We start from the raw sequence: 25,919 nt of genomic DNA, 5'->3' as shown, positions 1-25,919 counted from the left end.
CCTCTTTCCTCTCCTCTACAATCCCCATTTCTCAGCCCTCAGGGCCATATCTGGGCTGCCTGCCTTGGAACAACCTGGACAGCTCCAGGGCTCCTGGCTTTGTCCTTTCCCTCGTTCTGCGCTCTATGTGGGCCCAGCGCCCAGGGGCTCAGAGGTTCACATGCTGTGCATCTGCCTGGGAATTGCTCCCGAAGCAGACAAACGCACAGGCATGCAAACCGCTGACCCCCTGGGCACTAGCCTTGTAGCAGCGCTGGGGATGCAGACTCGAGGACCAGGTCGACTCTGCTCTTGGGGAGCTCCCAGTGTGGAGGAGGAAGGCACTGCCCTGCTCTGAGGAAGCCCTGGCTGGGGTGTCCCTCCAGAGGAGCCTCCAGCCCAGCTGTGAAGAGAGGTATAAACAGCTGCTGCCGGTGGATGCAAAATCGTCTGGGATGCCAGGGCTGCCTGGCACTGAAGACAGTTAACCATCAGTGGTGCCCAGTTTCCCTCCTTTGTCTGCACACATGCAGCTAGCTCCAGGCTTGGTTATGGGGGCACCCACCATGCCCCTGTCTCTTGAGCCTGATTTTGCAGCATTCAGAGTCCTAGTCACTGACTATTGGAGTGAGGAGTCATTTCCTGTAAGCCCTTGCAGTCAAGGCCAGGCCACAGTTACCCCATCCCCTCCCAGTGGGCTGTGGGGAGCCTGGCAGGTGGGCTGCATGCCTGGGTGAGTGGTTGACACTCTGCCCGCTTCTCAGGGCCGGAAGGAGCCGTACTATATCACAGAACTGTTCCAGGCTGCAGACAAGAACAAGGACAACCAGATCTGCTTCGATGAGTTCCACTACATCTTGGGAAAGCTGGTGAAGGACTACCACCTGCAGTACCACCGGCAGCTGTGCGCTCACCACTGTGCTCAACACAGCCTCTACTAGAGGGAGCTCAGGCAGCCTCCTGCCCACCGGAGCCTGACCCAGGAGGAGGTGTGGCCTGCCTATCAGGAACTGAATGGAGAACCCAGCTGTGTGTGTCTCTGTGTGTGTGCACGTATCTGTACATGTCCGTGAAAAGGAGAGCAGTGTGAGAGAGAATAAAGCAATTTCATACATATTTCCAGGGATTTGTCCGTATATGGTTCTGGGCTTCGCCTACAATCCAGAAAAAGAAGTTTCAGTCCCAACCTGGGAAAGATCCATTTTAGATGAATGAAATAGCCTTTGCCTCCAGGAAGCTCATGTCTGAGGGGAAGAAACAGCTTCTATCTCCAGGGAGCCCCTGTCTGAGGAGGGAGACACAGCTTATTCCTCTAGGGAGTTTATATCTGATGCGGGAGACACCACCTCTGATTCCAGGGGGCCCCATCTGATGGGGAGACAGTCCCCACCTGCAGTGTTCAGCCTGAGAAGGAAGAGTCTCCTTTCCTGGGGAGATAGACAGTGAGGCCTCATCCATGGTCACTCACTCACCCACCACGCAGGTGGTAGCACGGGGTGAGGGTAGGGGTGAACTAACATGCCCCTCTGACAGCATCCCTGCTCTGAAAGAGAGCCTCAAGAATCAGCGAGCAAGGGTGGGGCTGAGCCTGGGAAGAGACCAGGATAGGGAGGCAGGTGCATTTCTAGCAGAGGGAACAACAGTAGAAAATCATAAAGTATGTCCGGGAGCAACAGAAAGTTTGCTCAGAAATTAGCGTTCATGGAGAAAAGAGTAGAAAGTCAGCTTGAATGGGTGGGTTAGGACCAGAGTCTGGAAGTCCCTAAAAACTGAGCATTGGAATTTGGACTTCATCCTTTTGGCAAGGGATCCTGAGTTGTTAAGTGTGGGGAAGGGGCGAGGGCCCTGGGACCAGCTCTGCTTTAGGAAACTAGTGGTGGGGGTTTGGGGTGGAGGAAGACAGATCAGCCCTGCACAGCCTAGCTGGAGACTGTGAAGAGGAGGTAAACAGCTTCATGGGGACGGAAGGGAGGAGGCATCAGAAAAGGCAGAACGTCAAAGCCCAGACCTGGGCACAGACTGAGGGAGAGGAGGATCCAGAATGAGGTGGAGGTTTCAGGCACTGGAGATTGGCATGGGACCTCGGTGCCTGGGTGGGAGCCAGTCTGCAGGGAAAATTGTGTGCTGGGTTTGCACATGCTGAGTCAGACACTGACAGGAGCTGAGCCAACAATCCAGCCTGGCAGAACCACAGACACCTGTTAAGGGAACAGCAATGAGTAGAACCTGGGTGACAGTCAACCCAGGAAGGCTTCCTGGAGGAGAGAAGAGTTGGGTCTGTTTTTTTTCTACAACATGATGATGGATGTGAGGCTTACTCCTGACCCAGGGCTATTCATGACCCACTGATCCAAGTCCTCCGGTGTCCCTGACACCACCCACCTGAGACCTGCCCCTGAGCTTGCTCTGTTTCTTTTTCCTCTTCCTCTCTCCTGGGACCCCAGGAAACTAATGCAGAATCTCTTTTTTTTTTTTTTTTGAGATGGAGTCTTGCTCTGTCGCCCAGGCTGGGGTGCAGTGGCCGGATCTCAGCTCACTGCAAGCTCCGCCTCCCGGGTTTACGCCATTCTCCTGCCTCAGCCTCCCGAATAGCCGGGACTACAGGCGCCCGCCACCTTGCCCGGCTAGTTTTTTGTATTTTTTAGTAGAGATGGGGTTTCACCGTGTTAGCCAGGGTGGTCTCGATCTCCTGACCTCGTGATTCGCCCGTCTCGGCCTCCCAAAGTGCTGCGATTACAGGCTTGAGCCACCGCGCCTGGCCTGCAGAATCTCTTAGGGAGGGTCTCCTCTGCCTTCAGGAACTGCCAGAGCCCACTTTCATGGGTTGCTTTTTTCTGAGGGTTGGTCTGGGAACCGGTGTCCTGAGCTTACTGAGATAGAAATCATGGATTCTGAAAGAGTGATGGAAGGTGATACACCACCTGTGCACAGGACTGCAGGATCACTTAAGAAACTTGGTCTGGCTCCCTCTCCATCTGCTCCTTTGAGCCAAACATGGTGGGTTGTCCCTGGAGCTGAGCTGGAGACCTTTTTTTCTCATCAGTCAGGCTCTGGGGCAGAATTTGCCCCCGTTGCTCCAGACCTGGCCTGCTGTCCCTCCCGCACTTGCCATCAGCTTAGTTTGCCTTTCAGGACTCTCCTTGGGAGACGTCTGCACCCCATTCCCCTTTTCATTCTCTCTTGTGAAGGGGCATCTTCTGCTGCACTGTGCTTGTTTCATACTCTCCACTGAGACAGGATCTCAGCGTCCCCGTAAACGCTCAGCAGGTGCTTGGGGAAGGAATGCAGAATTGGAGCCCGTGAGACTGGAATTGATGACCTAGATCTGTGCTCCTTCCCACAGGCCCCTGGCTGTGTCTAGAGGCACGAAGACCATTGCCTGAGTTACTCAGGCCACTCTTCTTCCAGGCCCAGGGGAGAAATATCTTTCTCACCTGAGAGGTGCTGAGCTCCACAGGCATTGAGTAAGAAGCAGGGCGCCCAGCCTGAGCCTTCCCTGCCCCTCTCCTGCCCCCTTCTGGGGGTTTCTTCACCAGCTCTGCCTGCTCTGTCCTCATTTCCTTGGCCTCAGGATTGGGCCTGTCAGGTCTGTTGGGACACACCCAGGGACTGAGCCCTTTCCTGTAAACATGACCAGGTTCCGCTCCCTCTAGGTTGCTCCATGTCCACCAGGCTGCTTACAGCCTCTGCCTTTCCCCCCATATGCTTACCCAAGTCCTGATACCTTTTGCTGCAAGGTCAGTTGAGCCTGGCTCCTGCTGTCCCCAAAGCACTCAAGGCTGCCTGTCCTACAATTTCCTGGGAGGGGGCGACATTTCATGACCTTGCCGGTCAGCCTGTACATGGTGTGAGGAGGAGGTCACCGCTCAGGACTCCCTCACTGGACCTGGGAAAGGACCTGGAGTAACGCCCTATGCCTCAGTTTCCCCATCTGTCAAATAAGGATAATTATACTTGTAATGTCCACATCACAGGTTGCTGGGAATATCAAATGAGTCAGTGGATGCAAAATACTTTGAAAATATGATGTGGTGCTTTGAGGCAGGTCCTGTTAGGCCAGGTCACATAGGATAGTACGTGGTGAATAACAGGTATTAACCAAGGGTGGATCCTTGGTTGAAAACTTGTCATGTCAGAAATGGCATTGTTTTCCTATAAGAGCTTGATTCACCTTTTGTCAAGGAAGTTAGACTGCATTTGGTTGATGAATTTATACCCTGCCTTCTTCCAGAAATGATTTAAGATGACTGAGTGTGATAAGGAGAATTTCTGCCTTGGATAAGGGAAAGGCCAAACTTAATTTTGTATTCATTTATCCCCTCAATAAGTATTAATTGAACACTTAGTAGGTGCCAGGCCCTAGGGTTGTGAAAAGAAATGTGACTTCTTTTCTAAATGGTCTCCTGGTCCCAAAGAAAAGACAGACAATAAACAAACGAATCATAACGTAGCAGGGCAAATGCTGTGATGGGTAAGGATTTGGGTAGTGGGGAGGAGAGAAGAATTAACTCTGCACGGAGGGCGTGAAGGCAGGCAGATCAGGGATGGACTTGGAGCAGATGATGCCTGAGCTGGATCAGGAAGGGTGAGGAGGACATTACCAGGACAAAAGACATTACAGGCGGGAATAGGAAGTGGCTGCTGTCACATTATATCATGAGTCACTCAATCATTTGATACGCTGAATTACTAAGTCTCTCTGTGGAGCTCAGTTTCCTCATCTGTACAATGGGCACTATAATAGTACATACGTCATTGGATTAGTGTGAGAATTAAGTGATCAATGCAAATAATGCAACTAATCTAAGTAAGCACTTAGAATAGTTCCTGGATGTGGGAAATGCCCAGTGAGTGTTAACTAGTATTTTGCCATGATTTGCTCTGACTAGTGATTGTGGCTGCTGTTATCGTGTGTGCTGGGCTCTGTGCTGGGTCCCCAGTGGCTCACATCCAGAGAGAGCTGGATTTATTTTGGAGGGTACAAGGCTCCCTGTATGTTTATGCAACGGCTCAGGCCCTTGTGCAGTGCAGAGGGACCCCAAGAAGCCTCCATCTCCCAGGGCATGGTGCATCCCCAGCTTCACAGAACAGGAGAGCTGTGGAGGAGTGTGGGCAGCAGGATAGGAATGTATTTAGCCCTTGGCAACAGCACATGTCCCCACAAAACATTTTCTTCATCCATTGATCTGTTGAGGGACACTTGGGTTGCTTTCACCTTTTGGCTCTTGCGAATGATGCTGCTATGAACACGAATGTACAAGCATCTGTTTGAATCCCTGCATTCAATTCTTTTGCACATATACCCAGGAGCAGAATTACTAGATCATGTGGTAATTCTGTGTTTATTTATTTGAGGAACAAACTTGCAGTTTTCCATAACAGCTGCACTATTTTACATTCCCACCAACAGTGCATTCGGCTTCCGATTCTCCATGCCCTCGCCAACATTTGTTATTTTCTGGGTTTTAAAAGAAGTAGTAGTCATCCTGGTGGGTGTCAGGTGGTATCTCATTGTCGTTCTGCTCCATGTTTTCCTAATGATCAGTAATTTTCATGTGCTTATTGGCCATTTGTATACCTTAATTTCGAGTATTTTCCCCATTTTTTGATTGGTTTGTTTGTTTTTTTGTTGTTGAATTGTAGGGATTCTTTTACATTCTGGATATTAATCCATTATCAGATATTTGTTTTACAAATATTTTCTTTGTAAAAACAGAAACACACCACATTCTTCAGAGTTGGAAGCCAGTTAATCTGAGTGGCATTTTGTTAGTGGTGGGGAGAGGATTTGTTTCTCCTGAAATCCTGGGGAATTGGCCACCTCCTCTTTTCCTCTTAGGCATGAAGCATGTCTGGCTTCTCCAAAGAACCCCTCTCCTCCACTACCTCAGAGTTAGCTTCCTTTCTTCAGCCTGTGATCCTGGGGTCTCAGACACAATAATTAACTGAGAGAGGGTGAAAGGCTCCCTGCTGTGTTTATGCCAAGGCTTAGGCCCTTGTGCAGTGCTGAGGGACCCCAAGCAGCCTCCATCTCCCATGGCATGGTCCATCCCCAGCTTCACAGAACAGGAGAGCAGTGGAGGAGTGTAGGCAGCAGGGTAGGAATGGATATAGCCCTTGGCAACAACACGTTTCCCCACAAAGCACCCACTCACCAAAAAGAACAACAATAGTTTTAGTTTTTAGTAATGAGAACAATAGTTTTCATTACTAAAAGCCATCAGCCAGGACAAGTGTTCTCAACCCTTTTGCGGTCTTTGGACCCTTGAAAACTCTGATGGAAGCCATGAAGGAATGTTCTCATTGAGTGCATGCACTCAAAATGATGCATTCAACTTCAAGTCAGTTTCAGGGAGGTATAGCCTGACCAACAAAGAAGGGGGATTAGCAGTCACAATAGTGGAGAGGGAATGGGAATGAGAATCTGGTGGATCAAGCAAGTGGATGTCAGTAGCCCAGAAAAAGAGCCCCACTTCCTGCTTTTTCCTTCTGGGCACTATTGCCTAGCAAATGCCTTCCTCTTTCCGCTTCTCCTACCTCCCCACCCAAAATTTTCATTCTGCGCAGTGATTGCCACATTCACCTGGTTGAGAAACACGAGACTGTAGCAACTCTGGCAGGGAGCAGCTGTCTCTGATGGCCTGACGCTGTGGGCAGTTGGCCAAGCCTAACCGCTATAAAAGGGAGCTGCCTCTCAGCTCTGCATGTCTGTTGTCTGCTGTCTTTCAGAAGACCTGGTAAGTGGGACTGTCTGGGTTGGCCCCACACTTTGGGCTTCCCTTGGGGAGGGTCAGGGAAGAGGAGCAGCCTTCCTGAGAGAAGAGAGAGAAAGCTCAGGGAGGTCTGGAGCAAAGATACTCCTGTAGGTGGGGAGTGAAGCAGGGATAAGGAAGGCGTGCATCCTCCAGCACTTTCCAGTGGGTAAGGGCACACTGTCTCCTAGGCTGGACCTTTCTTGGGCAGAGGGTGGAGTGGTAAGGAAAGTCGACAGGCCCCGTGTGTGTGCATATGCCTCTGTGTGAATGGACCCTTCCCCTTCCCACACCTGTATCCCTATCATCCCACCCTTCCCACCAGAGCCATAGCCATCTGCTGGTTTGGTTATTTGGAGAGTGCAGGCCAGGACAAGGCCATCGCTTGGGGCATGAACCCACTGAGTACTGCCCTGGGCAGATGCAAACTCCCTGCCATGGGATTCCCAAGAGGGTTCTATTTTTCAGGTGGGGCAAGTCCGTGGGCATCATGTTGACCGATCTGGAGAAAGCCTTGGACTCCATCATCCAGGTCTACCACAAGTACTCCCTGATAAAGGGGAATTACCATGCTGTCTACAAGGATGACCTGAAGAAATTGCTAGAGACCGAGTGTCCTCAATATATCAGGGTGAGGAGGGGCTGGGTGTGGTGGCGGCTCTCTACCTGGTCCTGGGGCTGCCCTGGGTCAGCGGTCCTCCCTACTGCCCTTTGTAGATGGCCATGCCTCGGTTGTCTCTAAGATCTTTAAACTCTGGCTTCTTCTCCTCAATCTTGACAGAAAAAGGGTGTAAATGCCTGGTTCAAAGAGTTGGACGTCAACACCGATGGCGCAATTAACTTCCAGGAATTCCTCATACTTGTGGTAAAGATGGGCGTGGCAGCCCACAAAGAAAGCCACAAAGAAGGCCACAAAGAGTAGCTGAGTTACTGGGCCCAGGGGCTGGGCCCCTGGATGTGTACTTGCAGAATAATAAAGTCATCAATACCTCAGGCCTCTCTCATTTGTGCTTTTGTGGGATGAGGTTCCCCGGTGTGGAGGGAGGGTTGGAAAACCCAAAGGAAGAAAAAGTAATCTATGTTACCCCATCCCACCTCTCACAAGCCTTTCCTGCTTTACCCCTCATCTGGTCTCTACCCCACACTCCCTTCCAGCTCCCCCATCTTGAGCCATTGGATTTGAGGCTTAAGGATTCCAAAAAGTCCATGACACTATAGCTGATGATTTTACTAGTAGTTCTGAAATGGATCGGGGATTTGGGAACAGGTTGGTATAAGAACAACTGATACTGTTCTTTAAGCTAAATTTTAGTTTCCAGTTAAATGTCTTAGATATGGCTCTTGGGAAATTAGGTCGATAGCTACATAGAAGTGTGTGTGTCTGTGTGTGTGTGTGTGAAAGAGAGAGCCAGAAAAGGAAAGGCTGATTCTGTGTGTGGTGTGATGTAGGTGGACAATGTTTAGAGTCTTCCATTAATAGGATAATCCCCACACCTGTCCCCATACCTGTAGTTTGTCCTTGGGAATTTTGAAAATTTTTCCTCCCTCTCCACTCCCAAGCTCCCAACTCAATTAAATGATAAAGGAATAGGCAAATAGGAAAATAAATTAGTAAAACTTAAGTCAAAGAATAGGTTATTCAAATGCTGCCCTATGGGATTCTATGCTTTGGTGATCAGAGAATTATCTAAAAAAAACTTCCCAAGGCCTAGTACAAGGGGAAGGCCAGAAGATGAATAGTTCTTCTCTGAGATGTGCATTAAAAAAAGAAGAAAATGAAGGGGAACCTTTTGACAAGAACGTCACCCCAAACTGGATTTTCATGCTGTGGTGTGGGGAATTTTCTGTTGTCCTCACTTAGGTGCTGGGGCAATGATGTTAGTGATGGGTGGAAAGGTAGGAAGCTGTCACCAGAATCACTAAACCAGGGTTCTTAACTTGTCTGTCTATACATCTCTGAAATTGCGTTGAAGTTGAGTGTATCATTTTGAGTGCATGCACTGAGAACATTCCTCCATGGCTTCCATCAGAGTCTCAAAAAGGCCCAACACCTCAAAAAGGTTAAGAACGCTTGTCCTGCTTACTGGCTTTTAGTAATAAAAGGCAGAGTATTTCTCTTTGTCTCTCTTTCTCTCTTTTTTTTTTTTTTTTGAGACACAGGGTCTTGCTCTGTCACTTGCACTAGAGTACAATGGCATGATCATGGTTCACTGTAGCCTCGAACACCTGGGCTCAAGTAATCCTCCCAGCTCAGTCTCTTTAGTAGCTGGGACTACTGGCATGAGCCACCGCCCTTGGCTAATTTTTAAATTATTTTTTTGTAGAGATGGAGACTTGCTATGTTGCCCAGGCTAGTGTCAAACTCCTGGACTCAAGTGATCCTCCTACCTTGGCCTCCCAAAGTGCTGAGATTACGGGTGTGATCCACACCACACCTGGCCAAAAGGTGGAGTATTTTTATTGCTATTGTTATGTTGGGTGGGTGCGTGGATGCTTTGTGGGGATATTTGTTGTTGCCAAGCGTTAAACCAGTTCTTACCCTGCTGCCCACAGTCCTTCACAGCTCTCCTGCTCTGTGAAGCTGAGGATACGCCCCGGCCTGGAAGATGGAGGCTACTTGGTGTCCCTCTGCACCAAACAAGGGCCCCAGCCATTGCCTAAGCACAGGCTACAGTGGCTGAACAATCTTTCAATGGAAAAGATTTTCCTGTTTATTCCTCCACTTGGGAACCAGAACAATTTTGGCTGGGTCCAGAACCCAGACCATTTTCTGCCCTCCTGCCTGGCAGAATTCAGTCTAAATTCAAATGGGCTGAAGAGGGGAGAAAAAGCTACCCACACTTACGGTGGGGTATCGTGGGGCCTGTGTGTGTGTGTCAGGGTGGGAGTGCGATCTATCCCAGTGCTTTTGATTCCCCTTGGAAGTACACTGCTGGACTTGCTGTCAATTGATTCTTTGCAGGGAGAGTTACTAAATACAGCAGGGAGCCTTCCATCCTTTCTGGGATAATTATTGTGCTTGGAACCCCAGGATCAAGGGCTGAAGAGAGGAAACTAACTCTGGGGGAGTGGAGGGGAGGGGTTCTTTGGAAAAGCTAGACATGCTCCATGCCCAAGAGGAGAAGAGGAGGTGACCAATTCCCTAGGATTTCAGGAGGAGCAAACCCTTTTCCTATCACTAGCAAAATGCCACTCAGATTAACCGGTTTCCAGTGCTGAAGATTACACAGTTCAGGTCACTAGGCTTTTTCTTGTAGTATACCTTAATCATATAAAATGTGAATGAGCAGGGAAAGGTAACAGTTTAAGCCCTTATTCACGGATGTTTTAATTACCAGCCAATTTTATTTGTTATCAGCTAACATATTAGTGAAAATGGTTGGCAGCCAGCTGAAAGTTAAGATTGGGATCTAAGATGGGATGAGAAAATCTAGTCATCAGAATATGGAGATGGGCTTCTCCTGGGACAAGGAGTAAGGCCTAGGCGTTAAATTGCTTTCTTCTCAGTTTTGCTGAAGGATATCTATGCATTCCCCCACGCCAGTGCTTCTACTTAAGTCAGGAGTGTGGAATACACTCAGCATTGCAGAAATGGAGATTATGGAGCTCTGAGAGACACCACAGTGATCTTGCTATAATTTTCTCCAATACATAGTCTAAAGGTGAGCAGCTGACCTGAATGTGGCCCAGGCTAAAAAAGGTGGGAAAGGTCTCAGGGTTCACCAAGCCACATGTCGGGTCAACTCAACATTTAGGGGACCTCACAAGAGAAAAGATAGTAACAGGAGTACACAAAAGGAGCGAGCACCCCGATTCTGCCTCTCAGATATCCACATTGGTGGTGGTGGTGGGGTGTGTGTGTGTGTCAGGGTGGTGACGGGCAACCTATCCCAGTGCCTTTGATTCACCTTGAAAGTGCACTATTGGACTTGCTGTCAGTGGATTCTTTTGGGGAGAGTTACTATTCTCAGTTGTCTGCTATCACTTGAAAGTCCAATAAGTCTTCTTTTTCTGAGCCCACCAGAAGAGGAAGGTGGCCCACAGTGCTCTTTGGAGTTTCACCATAAGTGATGGGTACTGGTTGTGAAGAATTGGGTCAACAGTTGATTCTTGAGTACACAGCTGGGCAGGGGAGGTGGCACAGCCGTCACTGGCCATCTGGAGAGGAGAAGTGAGAGAGGCAGGCCTTGGAAGCTTCCTGGAAGACGCAGGCTTGGAGATGATGATTTACAAACAAGATCGTGCCCATTACTGAAACCACTGACTGGGCAGAATCAGACAGGACTCGTGGCCCAGAGCAAGATGATTTTGCTTCCTGGTTCCCCAGCTGCAAATAAGAACAAGGGAGTGGGAAGTTTAGAAATAAGTAGTTCAGCAGGAAATCGCATGTAACATTTGAGCCCACAAAGGAGAGCTTGGCTCACCAATTGAAGCAGATCCGGCCACTATGACTTCTGGTTCCTATAAGGATGACCTCTCTGAAATCTTGCTTCTCCTCCCAAGTTCTTTGCCTAAGGGTCCTGACTTCAGGTGTGTTCCTAGTGGTTGTGACAAAAGTCTTAAAAGGCATGGAGAGGATCTGGACTTGGGCAGTCCATCTATAGTGGCTGAGTAAAAGGCCTGATTCCAAAGGAAAAGATTTTCCTATTTATCCCTCCACTTGGGAACCAGAACAATTTTGATTGGGTCCAGAATCCAGCCCATTTTCTGCCCTCCTGCCGGCGGGGAATTCTGTCTAAACTCAAATGGGCTGAAAAGGGGAGGGAAATCCTACCAATGCTTACTGGGCTCCAGCTGTGTGTCAGTGTGAAAGAAAAAAAACATCATCTCAAACCTGGAAAAAGGCAAACTGGTGATTGCTTATATTTTTGACCTCATGCTAGAGTCTGTCTAAATGAAAGCGGGTCCTTGCTACTAGTCCTCATCTGACACTTTCGAGAAAAGTAATCGGCAAAGTATGTTTGATAGTAATCCATAACAGATGAAGTAGACAGTTTACCTCTGCTGGCTAGGGCAATATGGCTTTAAGGGCTGGTCAAGACATTAAACCCAAAACTGTTATGGTTTTTGTCACCCTATGAAAAGTCAAAAGACTTGTATTTAGTCTTGTGCCTAAATTAGGAATCTTAGACATTACTTTCTGTCTTTCATATTCTTAATATCCTTCAAACCAGTTCAAAAAAGTCTTCCTTGCTGGTTCTCTCATTAACGAATTGAAACAAAAATTTGACATAGGCCCGTGATTTTGTTGATGATTTTGCTTTTTAGCTCAAGACATTGTGGTAACTTATCTCATTTCTCATAACAACCCTATGAGAGAGGTAATTGCTATTTCCATTTTGTACATGAGGAGACTCAGAAACTCATGTCTCCAAGCAAGAGACCCTAATTAAAACGTGAAGGTGCTCTCTTCTAGCTGTTTTCCACCCTGGGTGTGGATGGGACAGCCCTTCCTCACCTGACTGCCTGGCCTCTTTCTCCTCAGCCCCCGTAGGGTCTCTGCGGTCCAGACTGAGGAGCAGGGAGAGAAGGTACCAGATGAACTTCTCTCTTGGGTCACTCGCCCTTGCCCAGAACTTTACCTGGCACACCTCAGGGCCTGAAGGATTGGTAGTTTTTTCCTGGTGTGAGCAATCCTCTAGGCAAGGAAAATCTCCCTACGTATAGAGCAAGAGGATTGGCATTTTGATTGCCCTAAACTATTAGGAGTTGCCCCAGTAACAATTCTGTCTTCTTCCCTGGGTGGAGGAGCTTTCCTTCCAGTCTTAGGAGATTTGGAAATTCCCCTGTGATCTAAAACATTGCTGAATCAGCCACCCATGTACTCAGGGCACCTCCGTGCTGGAATAGTCCGTCTGTGGCCTGTTACCAATTTGACTGGGGCCCCAACAGCCATCAGTGTTTCTAACTGGAGAGTGATGGCCTCAGTGCAGGTTACCTAGAACATAGACATAAAATCAGATAGATTTTAAACATTGTCAATGGTGTCGGAAAGTAGGCACATCATACAATTTACCTTGCCGCCTAACTCATGGCTAAATCTGACATGGGCTTTGTACACTTGAACTAGAGACTTTTATAAAGACAGCTTCCTGACCGGAGTTACATGTGCTCCCCTGGCTAAAATATTCCTTTGTGGGGTATATTGCAGAATACCTGTCACCCTCAAATAGAGCATGCTATTTTGGAATTTGGGGTCCTCAAGTGTTTGTGCAAAAGCTGGAAAGGCTTCTGACATTGTAGGGTTGCCTGAGATACACTTCTAGGAAGGCATTCTGATAGCTGATTCCATTTTGCTGTCTGTATTCTCCTACCTGGCATAGGTGTACATATCCTGGGAAAAATGGTACCCAGCTTGTCATTGACTATGTCAGTGATAACTAGTGCTACCACCTGGGCTATTTAGGACCAATGAAACTCACTGAATTCATTAGCTAAGCTGGTGATGAACACCTGAACAGCCTCTGATCATCTGCTGGCAGAGCAGAGTGGCCTTTGGTTGTTGCCAACACCTCCTGCTACACCTGAGTAAACACCTCAGGAATTGTACAGACAGGGGAAGGGATCAAGAGGCAGACCCAGCCCTTTGGTTTCAAACCGTGAGGCCATCTGAAGGATCCTTCTTTGGTCTCTTTGCAAAAAAAAATTATTTTAGATTCAGGGTATACATGTGCAGGTTTGTTACATGGGTATATTGCATGATGCTGAGGCTTGGGCTGCCAATGACCTCATTGCCCAAATAATGAACATAGTACCTGTTAGGTCACTTTTCAACCCTCATGCCCCTCCTGCCCTCCCTCCTTTTGGAATCCCCAGTGTCTACTGCTCCCATCTTGATGTCAGTGTATACTCAGTGTTTAGCTCTCACTTAGAAGCGAAAACTTCTGGTACTTGGTTTTCTGTTTCTACATTAATTCACTTAGCATAATGGCCTCCAGCTGCATCCATGTTGCTGCAAAGGGCATGATCATGTCCTTTCTTATGGCTTCATAGTACTGACGTATATGACATGTATGTACTATCTTTTCTTTATCCAACTGCCATTGATAGGTACCTGGGTAGGTTCCATGTCTTTGCTGATGTGAATAGTGCTTTGATAAACATACTAGTGCAGGTGTCTTTTCCTTTGGGTATATACTCAGTAATGGGATTGATGGGTTGAATGGCAATTGTATTTTTAGTTCTTTGAGAAATCTCCAAACTGCTGAACTAATTTGCATTTCTACTAACAGTGTATAACCATTCCTTTTTTTTCTCCAACCTTGCCAACATCTGTTATTTTTTGACTTTTAAATAATAGTCATCCTGACTTGTGAGATGATATTTCATTGTGGTTTTGATTCAAATCTCCCTGATGATTAGTTTTTGCATACGTTTGTTGGCTACTTGTGTTTCTTTTTTGAGAAATATCTGTTCATGTCCTGCGCCCACTTTTTAATGGGGTTATTTGTTTTCTTCTTGTTAAGTTGTTCGAGTTCCTTGTAGATTCTGGGTATTAGCCTTTTGTCAGATGTATAGTTTGTGAATATTTTCTCCCATTATGTAGATTATCTGTTTACTCTGTTATTAGTTTCTTTCACTGTGTGGAAGCTTTCTAGTTTAATATTAGGTCCCATATCAATTTTCATTTTTGGTTGCATTGCTTTTGAGGACTTAATCATAAATTCTTTGCCTAGAACATGTCTAGAAGAGTATTTCCTAGGTTTTCTTCCAGGATTTTAATAGTTTAAGGTCTTAACATTTAAGTCTTTAATCCATCTTGAGTTAATTTTTTGTATATGATGAGAGGTAGGGGTTCAGTTTCATTCTTCTGCATATGGTTAGCCAGTTTCCCCAGCATCATTTATTGAATAAGATTTCCTTTCCCCATTGCTTATTTTTGCCAATCTTGTTCAAGGTCAATTGGTTGTAGGTATGTGGCTTTATTTCAGTGGTCTCCATGCTGTTCCATTGGTCTATGTGTCTATTTTTTGTGCAAATACCATACTGTTTTGGTTACTATAGTCTTGTAGTGTAGTTTGAAATTGGGTAATGTGGTACCTCTGGTTATATTCTTTTTGCTTAAGATTGCTTTGGCTATTTGTGCTCTTTTTGGTTCTATAAGAATTTTAGACTAGTTTTGTAAAGTTGTCTGAAAAATGACCTTGGTAATTTGATAGGAATAGCATTGAATCTATAGATTGCTTTGGGCAATGTGGACATATTAAATTAACTATAACAATTCTTCCAATCCATGAGCATGAAATGCTTTTTCATTTGTTTGTGTCATCTATGATTTCTTGTAGCAGTGTTTTATAGTTCTTCTTGTAGGGGTCTTTCACCTCACTGGTTAGATGTTTTCTTAGGTATTCTATTTTTTTGTGTGACTGTTGTAAATGGAATTGCATCTTTGATTCAGTTCTCAGCTTGAATATTATTGGTGTAGAGCAATGCTATTGATTTTTCTATGTTGATTTCATTTTTTGAGATTTGCTGAAGTTGTGGCAGAATCTTTAGAGTTTTCTGGACATGGAATCATATTGTCAGTGAAGAAAGATAATTTGATTTCCCCTTTTCAATTTGGGTTCCTTTTATATCTTTCTCATATCTAAATGCTCTGGTTAGGACTTTTAGTACTATGTTGAATAGGAGTAGTGAGAGTAGACATCCTTATCTTGTTCTAGTTCTTAGGCAGAATGCACCCAAAATATACTTATTCCCTGATGTCAACTGTGGGTTTGTCATAGATGGCTCTTATTATTTTGAGGTATGTTTCTTTGATGCCCAGTTTATCGACAGCTTTTATTGTGAAGAAATGTTGAATTTTTATCGAATACTTTTCTGCATCGATTGAGATGATCATATAGTTTTTGTTTTTAATTCTGTTTATGTAGTGAATCACAGGTATTTATTTGCATATGTTGAACCATCCCTGCATTCCAGGAATAAAGTCCACTTATTTGGGAAATTAACTTTTTGATATGCTCCTGTATTTGGTTTTCTAGTATTTTATTGAAGAGTTTTACATCTATGCTCATCAGGGATATTGGACTGTAGTTTTGTTTTTTTTTGTTGTGCCTTTGCTGAATTTTGGTGTCATGAGGATACTGGTTTCATAGAATGAGTTAGGGAAGAGCCCCTGCTTGATTTTTTGCAATAGTTTCTTTAGGATTGATACCAGCACTTCTTTGTAAATCTAGTAGAATTTGGCTATGAATGCATCTGATACAGGTTTTTTTTGTAGTTGTTGTTATTGTTGGTAGGTCTTTTATTACTGATTCAATTTCATTACTTGTTATTGGTTCAGAAATTCTATTTCTTCCTGGCTTCCACCAATGTATCCATTTCCTCTACATTTTCTAGTTTGTATGCATACTGAGGTTCATATCTCTGAGAATCTCTTGTATTTCTGTGGAATCGGTTGTAATATCACCTTTGTCATTTCTGATTGTCATTTATTTTGATCTTCTCTCATTTTTTTTGTTAATCTAGGTAATGGTCTATCAATCTTGTTTATCCTTTCAAAAAAGCAAGTTTTCATTTCACTGATCCTTTGTGTGGCTTTTTGGGTCTCAATTCATTTAGTTCTGCTCTTACCTTAGTTACTTCTTTTCTTCGGCTAGCTTTGGTTTAGTTGTTCTTGATTTTCTTGTTTTTTAATTTTTAAATTTTTACTTTAGGTGTGAGGTTGGGTTGGTAATTTGAGGTCTTTTTATTAATATCTTCTTGATATAGGCATTTAGCGCTATAAAATTCCCTCTTGGGGGGATAGACTAGCGAGGCCGGCGGGCGCACGGGCGAGCCGGCCGGGAGTGGCCGAAGAGCCTGCAGCAGCAGCGCAGCGGACCCTGGGCAAGGGGGTCAACGCTCCTGGAAACTTGGGCTCGCTTCCGCGCCAGGAGCGATGAAGACTGTCGCGCCCCGGTGGCGCCCTGGATGCGGTTCTACTCCAACAGCTGCTGCCTGTGCCGCCATGTCAGCGCCGGCACCATCCAGCTCGGTGTCTGGTACCTGATCATCAATGCCGTGGTACTGTTGATTTTGTTGAGTGCCCGGCTGATCCGGATCAGTATTACTTTTCAAGTTCTGAAGTGGGAGGTGACTTTGAGTTCATGGATGATGCCAATATGTGCATTGCCATTGCGATTTATCTTCTTATGATACTGATATGCACTATGGCTAATTACGAAGCATACAGGCAACACACAACCTGGATCATCCCATTCTTCTGTTACCAGATCTTTGATTTTTCTCTGAACATCTTGGTTGCAATCACTGTGCTTGTTTATCCAAACTCCATTTAGGAATACATACGACAACTGCCTCCTAATTTCCCTGCAGAGATGATGTCATGTCAGTGAATCCTACCTGTTTGGTCCTTATTATTCTTCTGTTTATTAGCATTATCTTAACTATTAAGGGTTACTTGATTAGCTGTATTTGGAACTGCTGCTAATACATCAATGGCAGGAGCTCCTCCTATGTCATGGTTTATGTTACCAGCAATGACATTACGGTGCTCCTACCCCCCTATGATGATGCCACTGTGAATGGTGCTGCCAAGGAGCCGCCGCCACCCTACCTGTCTGCCTAGGCCTTTGAGTGGGCGGAGCTGGGGGCAGCAGCTTGACTTTTCAGGTACCTGAGCAGTAGTTCTGTTATTTCACCCTTGAGGTGAGCTCTCTGCACTTGTTTGTTGCTGAAATGCTACTTTAAAAAATTTAGATGCTAAGTTGAAACCTGTAGTTTCCCTCAACATATGCTTTGCTAGAGCACTGTGATAGATTCGCAGTAGAATACTTTCTGTAGGATTAGGGGTATAAAGGGCTTCACCAACCTTCCTTAGGCATTGAAACTTCCCCCAAATCTAGATGGACTTAGAGTCAGAGAAGTCTGCTTTCCTACCTGCGGGACCCCAAAGTTGGGCAATTAGTCACACGTTTCTCTCCGTTTCCTCTCTTTTGAAAGTGTAAAATAAAACAAAAAAATAGACAGCTTTTCTTAAACCATTCCAATGTAGAGAACAAAACCTTATGAAAACAGGAATGCCAATTGTGTAATTGTTGTTCTAATTAGGTAAATAGAAGTCCTTATGTATGTGTTTCAAGAATTTCCTCCATAACATCCTTTTTGACTTAAGTTCAATGACAGTTTGCATTTGGTGGTAAAGGATTTTCTCCATGGCCTGACTTAAGACCATTGGAAAGCACCAGGCAGTGGGATCAGTAACCACCTGATGTCTGTTCTCCTGCATACCATGTCCAGGGTCATGGGGCAGTGTGCTTCGCCTGTGTTAGAGGGTGAAACGGCTGTGTTTGGCGCTGCATGGGATCTGGTGCTCCTCTTCTGGATTCACATCCCCACCCAGGGCCCGCTTTTACTGAGTGTTCCGCCCTAGCCTGGTTCAAGGAAGTCATCCAACTGACTTTATCAAGTGAAATTGGGATATATTTGTTGTATATTTGCCTGATGACATGGAAAATGTTTTCCTCCTTCTTCCCCTGCAAAGTACCTTCTACTGCTTTGAACTCCAAGTACACCTAATCACCTTTTAAAATGTAAAATTCTTCAGAAAAATGAGGATTGCTTTCCTTTTATGTGCTTATGATCTTGACTACCTAAATTGCAAGGGATTTTTATATATTCATATGTTCAAAAGTCGGCAACTCTCCTGTTGGTTCATTATTGAATGTGCTGTGAATGAAGTCTTTTGCAATTAAAATGAGATTTGCCCACAACCAAGATGAAAAAGAAAATCCCTCTTAACACTACTTTTGCTACATTCCAGATGTTTTGATATGTTGTGTTATGTCTCTATTTTTGTATGTGTCAAAGAATTTTTTGACTTCTGTGTTAATTTTGTTGTTTAACCAAAAGTCAGGAGCAAGTTGTTTAGTTTCCATTTATTTGTGTGGTTTTGAGAGCTCCTCTTGGTATTGATTTCTATTTTTATTTCACTGTGGTCCAAGATTCTTGGTATAATTTTGATTTTTTTTTGAATTTATTGAGATTTACCTTATGACTGAGCATGTGGTTGATCTTAGAGTATGTTCCATGTGCAGATGAAAATAATATATTCTATGGTTGTTGGGTGCATTGTTCTATAGATGTCTATTAGGTCTAATTGGTCAACTGTCAAATTTAAGTCCATAATTTCTTTGTTAGTTTTCTGCCTTGATGATCTGTCTACTGATGTCAGTGGGGTGTTGTCCCCTGCTATTATTGTGTGGTTGCCAAAATCTTTTCTTAGATCCAGAAGTACTTGTTTTATAAATCTGGGTGCTCCAATGTTGGGTGTGTATTTATTTAAGATGGTTAAATTTTCTTGTTAAATAGAACCCTTTATCCCTACGTAATGCCCTTCTTTATCCTTTTCTACTGTTGTTGGCTTAAAGTCTATTGGATCTGATTCAAGAATAGCAACTTCTGCTCTTTTTTGTTTTCCGTTTGCATGATAAATCTTTCTCCATCCCTTTACTTTGAACCAACAGGTGTCATTACGTGTGAGACAGGTGTCTTGAAGACAGCAGAAGGATGGGTCTTATGGGTCTTGTTAAATTGAATTTGCCACTGTTTGTGTTTTAAGTGCAGTGTTTAGGCCATTTACATTGGAGGTTAATATTTGTGTGTGAGGCTGTGTTCCTGCTTGTTTGATTTCTTTCATGTTTGTGTGTGAGGCTGTGTTCCTGCTTGTTTGATTTCTTTTGTTCTTTTGAGTCTCGCTCTGTCGCCCAGGCTGGAGTGCAGTGGCGAGATCTTGGCTCACTGCAAACTCCGCCTCCCGGGTTCACGCCATTTTCCTGCCTCAGCCTCCTGAGTAGCTGGGACTACAGGCACCTGCCACCATGCCTGGCTAATTTTTTGTATTTTTAGTAGAGATCGGTTTCACCGTGTTAGCCAGGATGGCCTTGATCTCCTGATCTCGTGATCCGCCTTTAGCAAACTCTTGCCTGGATGATTGGGATCCTGGGCTAGTCCCTTCTCCAGGCATATGTGAAAAAAAAATCTCAGGACCCCTAACTTACTAAGCCAGAGGGAAATATCAAGCTGGGAAATGGGTCATGCAAACCTGCCCCCCGAGGTTTGTTTCTAAATAAGATAGCTACAAAGATAAAAAGCCGTATACCATCCTTACAATTTGCCCACAAGGAAATTTCTTGTGAGCCTCAAGATCCTTACCCTAAAACAGTTCTATTGAATTTCACCCTGACAGTGTAATTGATAGCTTATCTTCACAGCTGTGGGAAAAATGACAGAACATAAAGGCATCCCTCTGCTCACCCAAGACAAATCCATATCTGATTGCTTCCTCTGCCCTATTTTTGTGATCTTATGTAAAAATGCAGATTCACCGAGCCAGATGAAGGCATAAGTGACTATTTCCTCTACTCCCCTCCCACATGAAAATTGTGTATTCAGTGAAAGATCGATCAAAGACTCAAAAGGATGCAATCACTTGTCTCTTATCTACTGACACATTTAAAAAGTATTTCTTCCTCTTCCCCCAATATCCACTGTTTCTCCTTCAAATATTGAAGCCCTCAAAATAATCTTTGGAGAAAGGCATAGATCTACCTCCTGGGCACGCATCCTTAACTTTGGCCAAATAAACCTAAAATGATTGAGACTCGTCTTGGTCACTTTCATTGATTTACACAGGCCTGATCATCCTGCTGTGGTGGTGTCCTCCTGGGCCTAGTGAAACAAATACTGTCAGTGGCTCAACAATGTTGCACTGAGATTGTGTCAGTCAAGGTGCCACATGTATCTGAGAGACAAACTTTTGCCTCCAGATCCAGGGAGGTCAGTGGGCACATGAAATGAACTAGCTTTGCTAAGGGGGATATCTGGGTTGTGGGGTAGATGGCAACACAGGTTCTCACATGGCCTTGGCTGCTCAGCAATCGTATTGACCTCTAGGCATAAACCAAGGGCAGAGTGCTTTTGGATGTCCCTCAGCTTTGGTGCGACATGGGTAACGTACAGATGAGACTTAATCCATTTTGGGCAGGTTTCTGAGTCTTGAAGGACCACCTCTCCATGAATCCTGGGCATCTGTTGTCCCTTGCTGCCTCTCAGTGAATAATAAAGTTGCTTTACTAAAACTCACGTGAATGTTCTGTCTTACTGAACTCAGGAACATGGTAAAGTAACCCAGGCATGGCGAACTTGCTTCACACACAGTGATTACCCTACTCCAGCTTTCTAGGTCTTTGTAACAGCCAAGTTGGAAAGTGTGTTGGGAACTCAAAGGGAAGGCATAGTAGTATTGCTTTCTCCTTTTTTGAAACCTTGGAATCTTTTCTGAAAATGTATCCTCTGCTCCAGTGATGAGCTTTGCATCCCAGAATGACTTAGGAGGAGGTCTCCCTTCCTGTCTCCTTAGCTGCATACAGATCTTTAAGTTGATATTCCATTTGCCAAAAGGAGCTGGTAACTTCATCTGTTAAAACAAGACACTCATGCTGTAAAGTTTGTTCTCCTGGTCTTTTATTAGGGAGAAGCGGAGTAGAGCTAAACCTGAAGGCTGGGCTCTGGTTCAGCGCTAAAAAACGTGCAGGGCACCCATGTGCGGATGGGTGGGGTGGGGGTGATTTTGTTTCAGGCTGAGCAGGAGGGTAAAATTCGAGCTGGGTACAATCTGGGCTGCTCCTGTGGCAGCCAAAGCCACAGGTTTGAAGCTTCTGTTGAGCAACAGAGTACTTTACATAAATTGCCTCAAGATGAATCAGAGATTTCTTCACCCAAGGGCAAAGATGAAGCCTGGACTGATGATAAAACCTTCCTTGGCTCAGTGCCCTTCACCACTGATGCCTTTTTGCTGTAGCTCCACATTCCTGTGCATTGAGGGGTAAGTGCCTTTTCCTTGGATGGGTTCTTAGGTGGTCCACAGGGTAGTGACTGCAGTGAAATCACAAGGTGTTGGAAGCCACAACCCTCCACTTGCCTGAGCACCTCTGGGGTGACATTGCATTTTGGACCCAAGTAGATCAGCTCTTATGCTAGGTAGACTCAGTCCCATGACTTAAGAATGGCTAAACAGGGGTGAGCTATGGACCTTTTGCAGGGGACATGTGGCCATAGTGCTATCACCTGAGGAAAGCAAACAGCCTGGCCAATCACAGAACCCTTCCCAAGGGCGCTTGAGTAAGCAATACTCTCCAAGTTATACTCCCTGGTGGATGAGGTGGTATGGAACATGGGCAACTGAGGCTGATTCTTTTAGACATTAGACAGTATTATATGTTTTCTCCTCCCCATCCTATCCATACATGAGAAGTTAGTTCACCATGGATCAAACAGAGCAGAGAGACCACAAATAGATATGGAGGATGTTATGCTTTCTTTAGGCCCTTGATTCAGAAAGAAAGGGAAGAGTGGATGTTGAGGGGTGGGGGAGAAACTGGCGCTAGATCTCCCTTGTTTCCTTGAAGGTTAACGTTAGGCTGGGAAGATGACAAAACTTGAAGAGTACCTGGAGGGAATTGTCAATATCTTCCACAATCTCAGTTTGGATGGGGCATTTTGACACCCTCTCTAAGGGTGAGCTGAAGCAGCTGCTGCCAAAGGAGCTTGAAAACACCATTAAGGTAGGTGATGCCCCTCTCACTGCAAACTTGCCCACACCCGTGCACTGAGGAGAGTGGCAAGGCCTGGGAGAGGATGGTGGGACAATGACTGGGGTGGAGTTGGCCCCAGTTTGAGCTCCCAAAGAATGCTTTCCCCACTGCTGTGGGAGAGGGCCTTTGCTTCCCTCTCTTAATAAGTCACTTAAGACTCTACTCAGTTCCTCTCTCTGAGTCTGTTTCCTTATATGTAAAATGGAGAAAGGCAGGGCACTGGAGGGGTTGAATGAGTGAGCAGAAGAGTACCTTCCAGGTCAAGACTTGTTAATTCCTGGGTGGTTCATGACCATTGTGTCCTCTGTTTTGTTACATTGGATTCTCCAACACAGTGTTGGCTAATGAGTTAATGTGCCTGGGCCTCCCTAACTCGAGCTCTGAGGGATAAGAGGCCTAAGAAAGGGTCTTGTGTGGAGGTTCTGATCTCAAGGTCTCTGTTATCCTTTTTTCCTAGAATACCAGCGACAAAGCTGTCATTAACAAAATATTCCAAGGCCTGGATGCTAATCAAGATGAACAGGTCGACTTTCAGGAATTCATATCCCTGTCAGCCATTGCGCTGAAGGCTGCCCATGACCATACCCACAAAGAGTAGGTAGCTCTCTGAAGGCCTTTTACCCAGCAATGTCGTCAATGAGGGTCTTTCCTTTCCCTCACCAAAACCCAGCCTTGCCTGTGGGGAATGAGAGTTAATAAACACACTCATGAAATGTTCTGAATAGTGTCTGTGTACTTTTTTCTTTCCATGCCTGTGGTTCCCAGACTTGATCACACCTTATATATATGAATAAACATATATATATATGACACGATATCATATGACATGATGTGACCATATGATACAATAGTAGTTAATGATAAGTTATATGAAAAAAACTAATGTAGAGAAGTAGAGTTGCGGGGGAAAGGGAAGAAAGGTGATGTTGGTTTAGATGGAGTGGTCAGGGTGTACATTTGAGCAGAAATCTGAAAGAAATGAAGAAGAGTGACTTGCATATGTCTAGGGGCCAAGAGTTCCTGGCAGTGAGTAGCCAAGGCCCTTGGTGGGCACATACCTGACCTGCTCAAAGAGTAGCACAGAAGCCAGTATACCTGGAGTACAGTGACTGAAATGGGGAGTGGTGGGGAATATGGGCCTTTAAGTATCAGGAAGCAGATAACAGCAGCTTGTAGATCATGGGGGGGACTTTGGACTTTATTCTAAATGTGCTAAGGAGTCACTGAGGGATTTGACCAGGGGAGCAAAATGATTCCATTTATGCTTTGAAGGATTACTTTGGCTGCTTTTGCGGAGAACAGATTGTAGGACACAGACAAGCGTGGAAGCTAAGAGATCAGCTAAGAAGAGACTCTCCAGGGCAACCCTGTTCAAGAGAAATATAATATGTGTAACTTAAACTTTACTAGAAACTATGTTTAAAAAAGTAAAAATAAAGGGGAAATTAATTTTAATAACATATTTTGTTAGCCTAATAGATCCAAAATATTATCACTTCAGCTACATAAAACTATTGTTGAGATAGTTTACATTCTTTTCTTTCATTTTAAGACTTTGAAATGCAAAGATTCACATATGACCATGTTTTAAGTGCTCAGTAGTCATGTATAGATCATGGCAACCATATTGGATCCTGAAGCCCTAGATCGTTTCAGAGACGGAATGGGGCTGGACTAGGGTGGTGATAACGGTGGTGACAAGGGGTGGTCAGATTATCAATACATTTCGAAGGTGGAAATTGAAAAATCAAGGGTTGCTCCAAAGGTTTTCCCCTAAGACACTGGGCTGGATGCTAGGGATACAGAGATGAAAGAACAAGTCCTTGCCTTAGATGTTCATCTTTGGTTGGGGAAGGCCTGAATCAGGAGGAATCCCCATGCCATGTCATCTGTGTTTTGGCAGAAGTAAGTATAGGATGTCGTGGGAGAATAGAGACTGACCCAGCTTTGGGGGCAGGCAGGGGCCCATTAGGCTACCTGAAAGAGTGGACACATGGTCATAAAATTTGGGGCAGAACTTTGAAAGGGGGGAGATAGTATAGAATTTACATGTCTGTGGGCATGGGATAGTAAGAAACACTCTCTTTGGTTTTCTTAAAGAAGGAAAGGGATGGAAAGGAGTTGGGAAGAACACGGAGTAAGAGACCAGGGAGAAGAGTATTATGTCCTATCCAACATAGGGTCGGGGGAGACTTCCCTGACTAGACTCTCCACACTAGTCTAGGCCAGGTTCTTTGTTCAACACTCCCAAAGGACCATGCTGCTCTCCTTTGGTGCTCTTGTCTTCTTTTGTGATTCTGGATCCATGGCCATGATTATTTGTTTAATATTCATCTTCTCTGATGGACTAGGTTGTTAAAGAGCAGGTGGTGAATCACTATGAATTACTAGCACAAGCATAGTGCCTGGAAAGAGGTGGTTGTTTGCTATGGATTGAATATTTGTGTTCCTTCTGAGATTCGTGTTGAAACTTAACCCCCAAATGCGAGTATTAAGAGGTTGGGGTTTAGGAGGCGATTAGGTCATGAAGCTTCCACACTTTTGAATGGGTTGGTGCATTATGAAAGGGCTAGAGGGGACAAGTTTTCCCCTTTTAAACCATCCACCATGTGAGGACACAGTGTTCCTCCCCTCTGGAGGAAGCAGCAACAAGGTGCCATTTTGGAAGCAGAGAGCAGCCCTCACCAGGCACCTGAACCTGCCAGCACCTTGATCTTGGACTTCTCAGCCTCCAGAACTGTGGGAAATAAATTTGTGTTGTTTATAAATTATCCATTCTATGATATTTTGTTATAGTGGCATGAGGACACTCGGACAATGTTTGATAAACATTTCTTAAATGAATAAATGTGTGGAAATCAGTAAGTCTATAGGCTTGACTCTCTATAACTGGCCCCAGGGAAAATACAAAGAAGTATGGCCTGAGGGACAGGTGTTGTGCCCTGGTGAGAAGTGCAATTCAATCTGATCAGCGGGTCACTGGAAACCTCCCTGTCCTCCAAACCCTGAGTCCTCCAACCAACCACTAAAATCAGGTCTGGCACTGATGGGGAGCATGAAATCAGAAGTCAGCCCCAGTCTCTGTTTAGTGGGACCATCAAGATACCCACAGAAGAGGCAGCAGAGGCATAGCCTTGGGCTCTAGTAGACCCTCCTGTGGCTGCTCCCTCTATAGCAGGATCTTTTAAAAAATAAGAGAGACCAATGGGGTTAAAGAGGATATTTATTAATTATTTAGGTGCACTGGTTCAGTTCGATTAACATCCAAAGGACTGAGCCCTGAACTATGAAATCAGCGGAAGTCACTTGAAAATCATTTCCACCTTCAAAATGTATTGACAATGGGACCACCCCTTGTCATCACCATTATCACCACCCTAGTCCAGCCCCATTCCATCTCTGAAATGATCTAGGGCTTCAGGGTCCAATATGGTTGCCATGATCTATACATGACTACTGAGTGCTTGAAAAATGGTCATATGTGTGAGATGAGCTAGAACTGTAATACACTGGATTTCAATTAATTGAGACACGCATTATATCATTTCTCACTTTTCAAGGAAAAACGTGTTTTACAACTTGAGTTTAT

At 45.1% G+C, this 25,919-nt stretch overlaps 3 protein-coding genes and 1 pseudogene across 9 annotated transcripts in view; all 4 read left to right on the top strand.

Annotated features, from left to right (window-relative positions):
- LOC111543685 (protein S100-A15A) overlaps positions 1 to 1,075 on the top strand; it is a 79,737-nt gene extending 78,662 nt beyond the window's left edge. For 6 of the 7 annotated variants that reach the window (XM_023213780.1, XM_023213782.1, XM_023213783.1 and 3 more), the window contains one exon: positions 744 to 1,075. In XM_023213780.1, coding sequence (XP_023069548.1) covers positions 744 to 920 — 177 coding nt within the window. In that variant the 3' untranslated portion in view covers positions 921 to 1,075. The remainder of the gene's footprint in view (positions 1 to 743) is intronic. The other variant, XM_023213785.1, reaches the window with a different exon arrangement.
- A 5,485-nt stretch (positions 1,076 to 6,560) lies between these two features.
- Positions 6,561 to 7,724, top strand: S100A8 (S100 calcium binding protein A8). Its single transcript, XM_023213777.3, has 3 exons — positions 6,561 to 6,716; positions 7,200 to 7,362; positions 7,513 to 7,724. Exons 2-3 carry the CDS (start codon positions 7,222 to 7,224, stop codon positions 7,651 to 7,653), a joined length of 282 nt encoding a protein of 93 aa, XP_023069545.1. The 5' UTR covers positions 6,561 to 6,716; positions 7,200 to 7,221; the 3' UTR covers positions 7,654 to 7,724.
- A 251-nt stretch (positions 7,725 to 7,975) lies between these two features.
- Positions 7,976 to 17,304, top strand: LOC111543937 (annotated as a pseudogene).
- Positions 17,305 to 22,149: 4,845 nt separating this feature from the next.
- S100A12 (S100 calcium binding protein A12) lies at positions 22,150 to 23,052 on the top strand. The gene is given in 3 exon segments (XM_023213776.2): positions 22,150 to 22,214; positions 22,216 to 22,300; positions 22,788 to 23,052. Coding segments are annotated over 3 exon segments (276 nt in total). The 5' UTR covers positions 22,150 to 22,164; the 3' UTR covers positions 22,929 to 23,052.
- Positions 23,053 to 25,919: the final 2,867 nt, after the last annotated feature.

Source organism: Piliocolobus tephrosceles, chromosome 1 (genome assembly GCF_002776525.5).
Source record: "Piliocolobus tephrosceles isolate RC106 chromosome 1, ASM277652v3, whole genome shotgun sequence".
NCBI lineage: Eukaryota > Metazoa > Chordata > Mammalia > Primates > Cercopithecidae > Piliocolobus > Piliocolobus tephrosceles.
This window is presented reverse-complemented; position numbering and strand designations above follow the sequence as displayed.

What these genes read in the sequence shown, in the direction of transcription:
- S100A8 (XM_023213777.3), top strand. Translation starts at nt 7,222, where the DNA reads ATGTTGACCGATCTGGAGAAAGCCTTGGACTCCATCATCCAGGTCTAC. An exon ending in AGTGTCCTCAATATATCAGG is followed by an intron (nt 7,363 to 7,512) that starts GTGAGGAGGGGC and finishes CAATCTTGACAG; the next exon opens with AAAAAGGGTGTAAATGCCTG.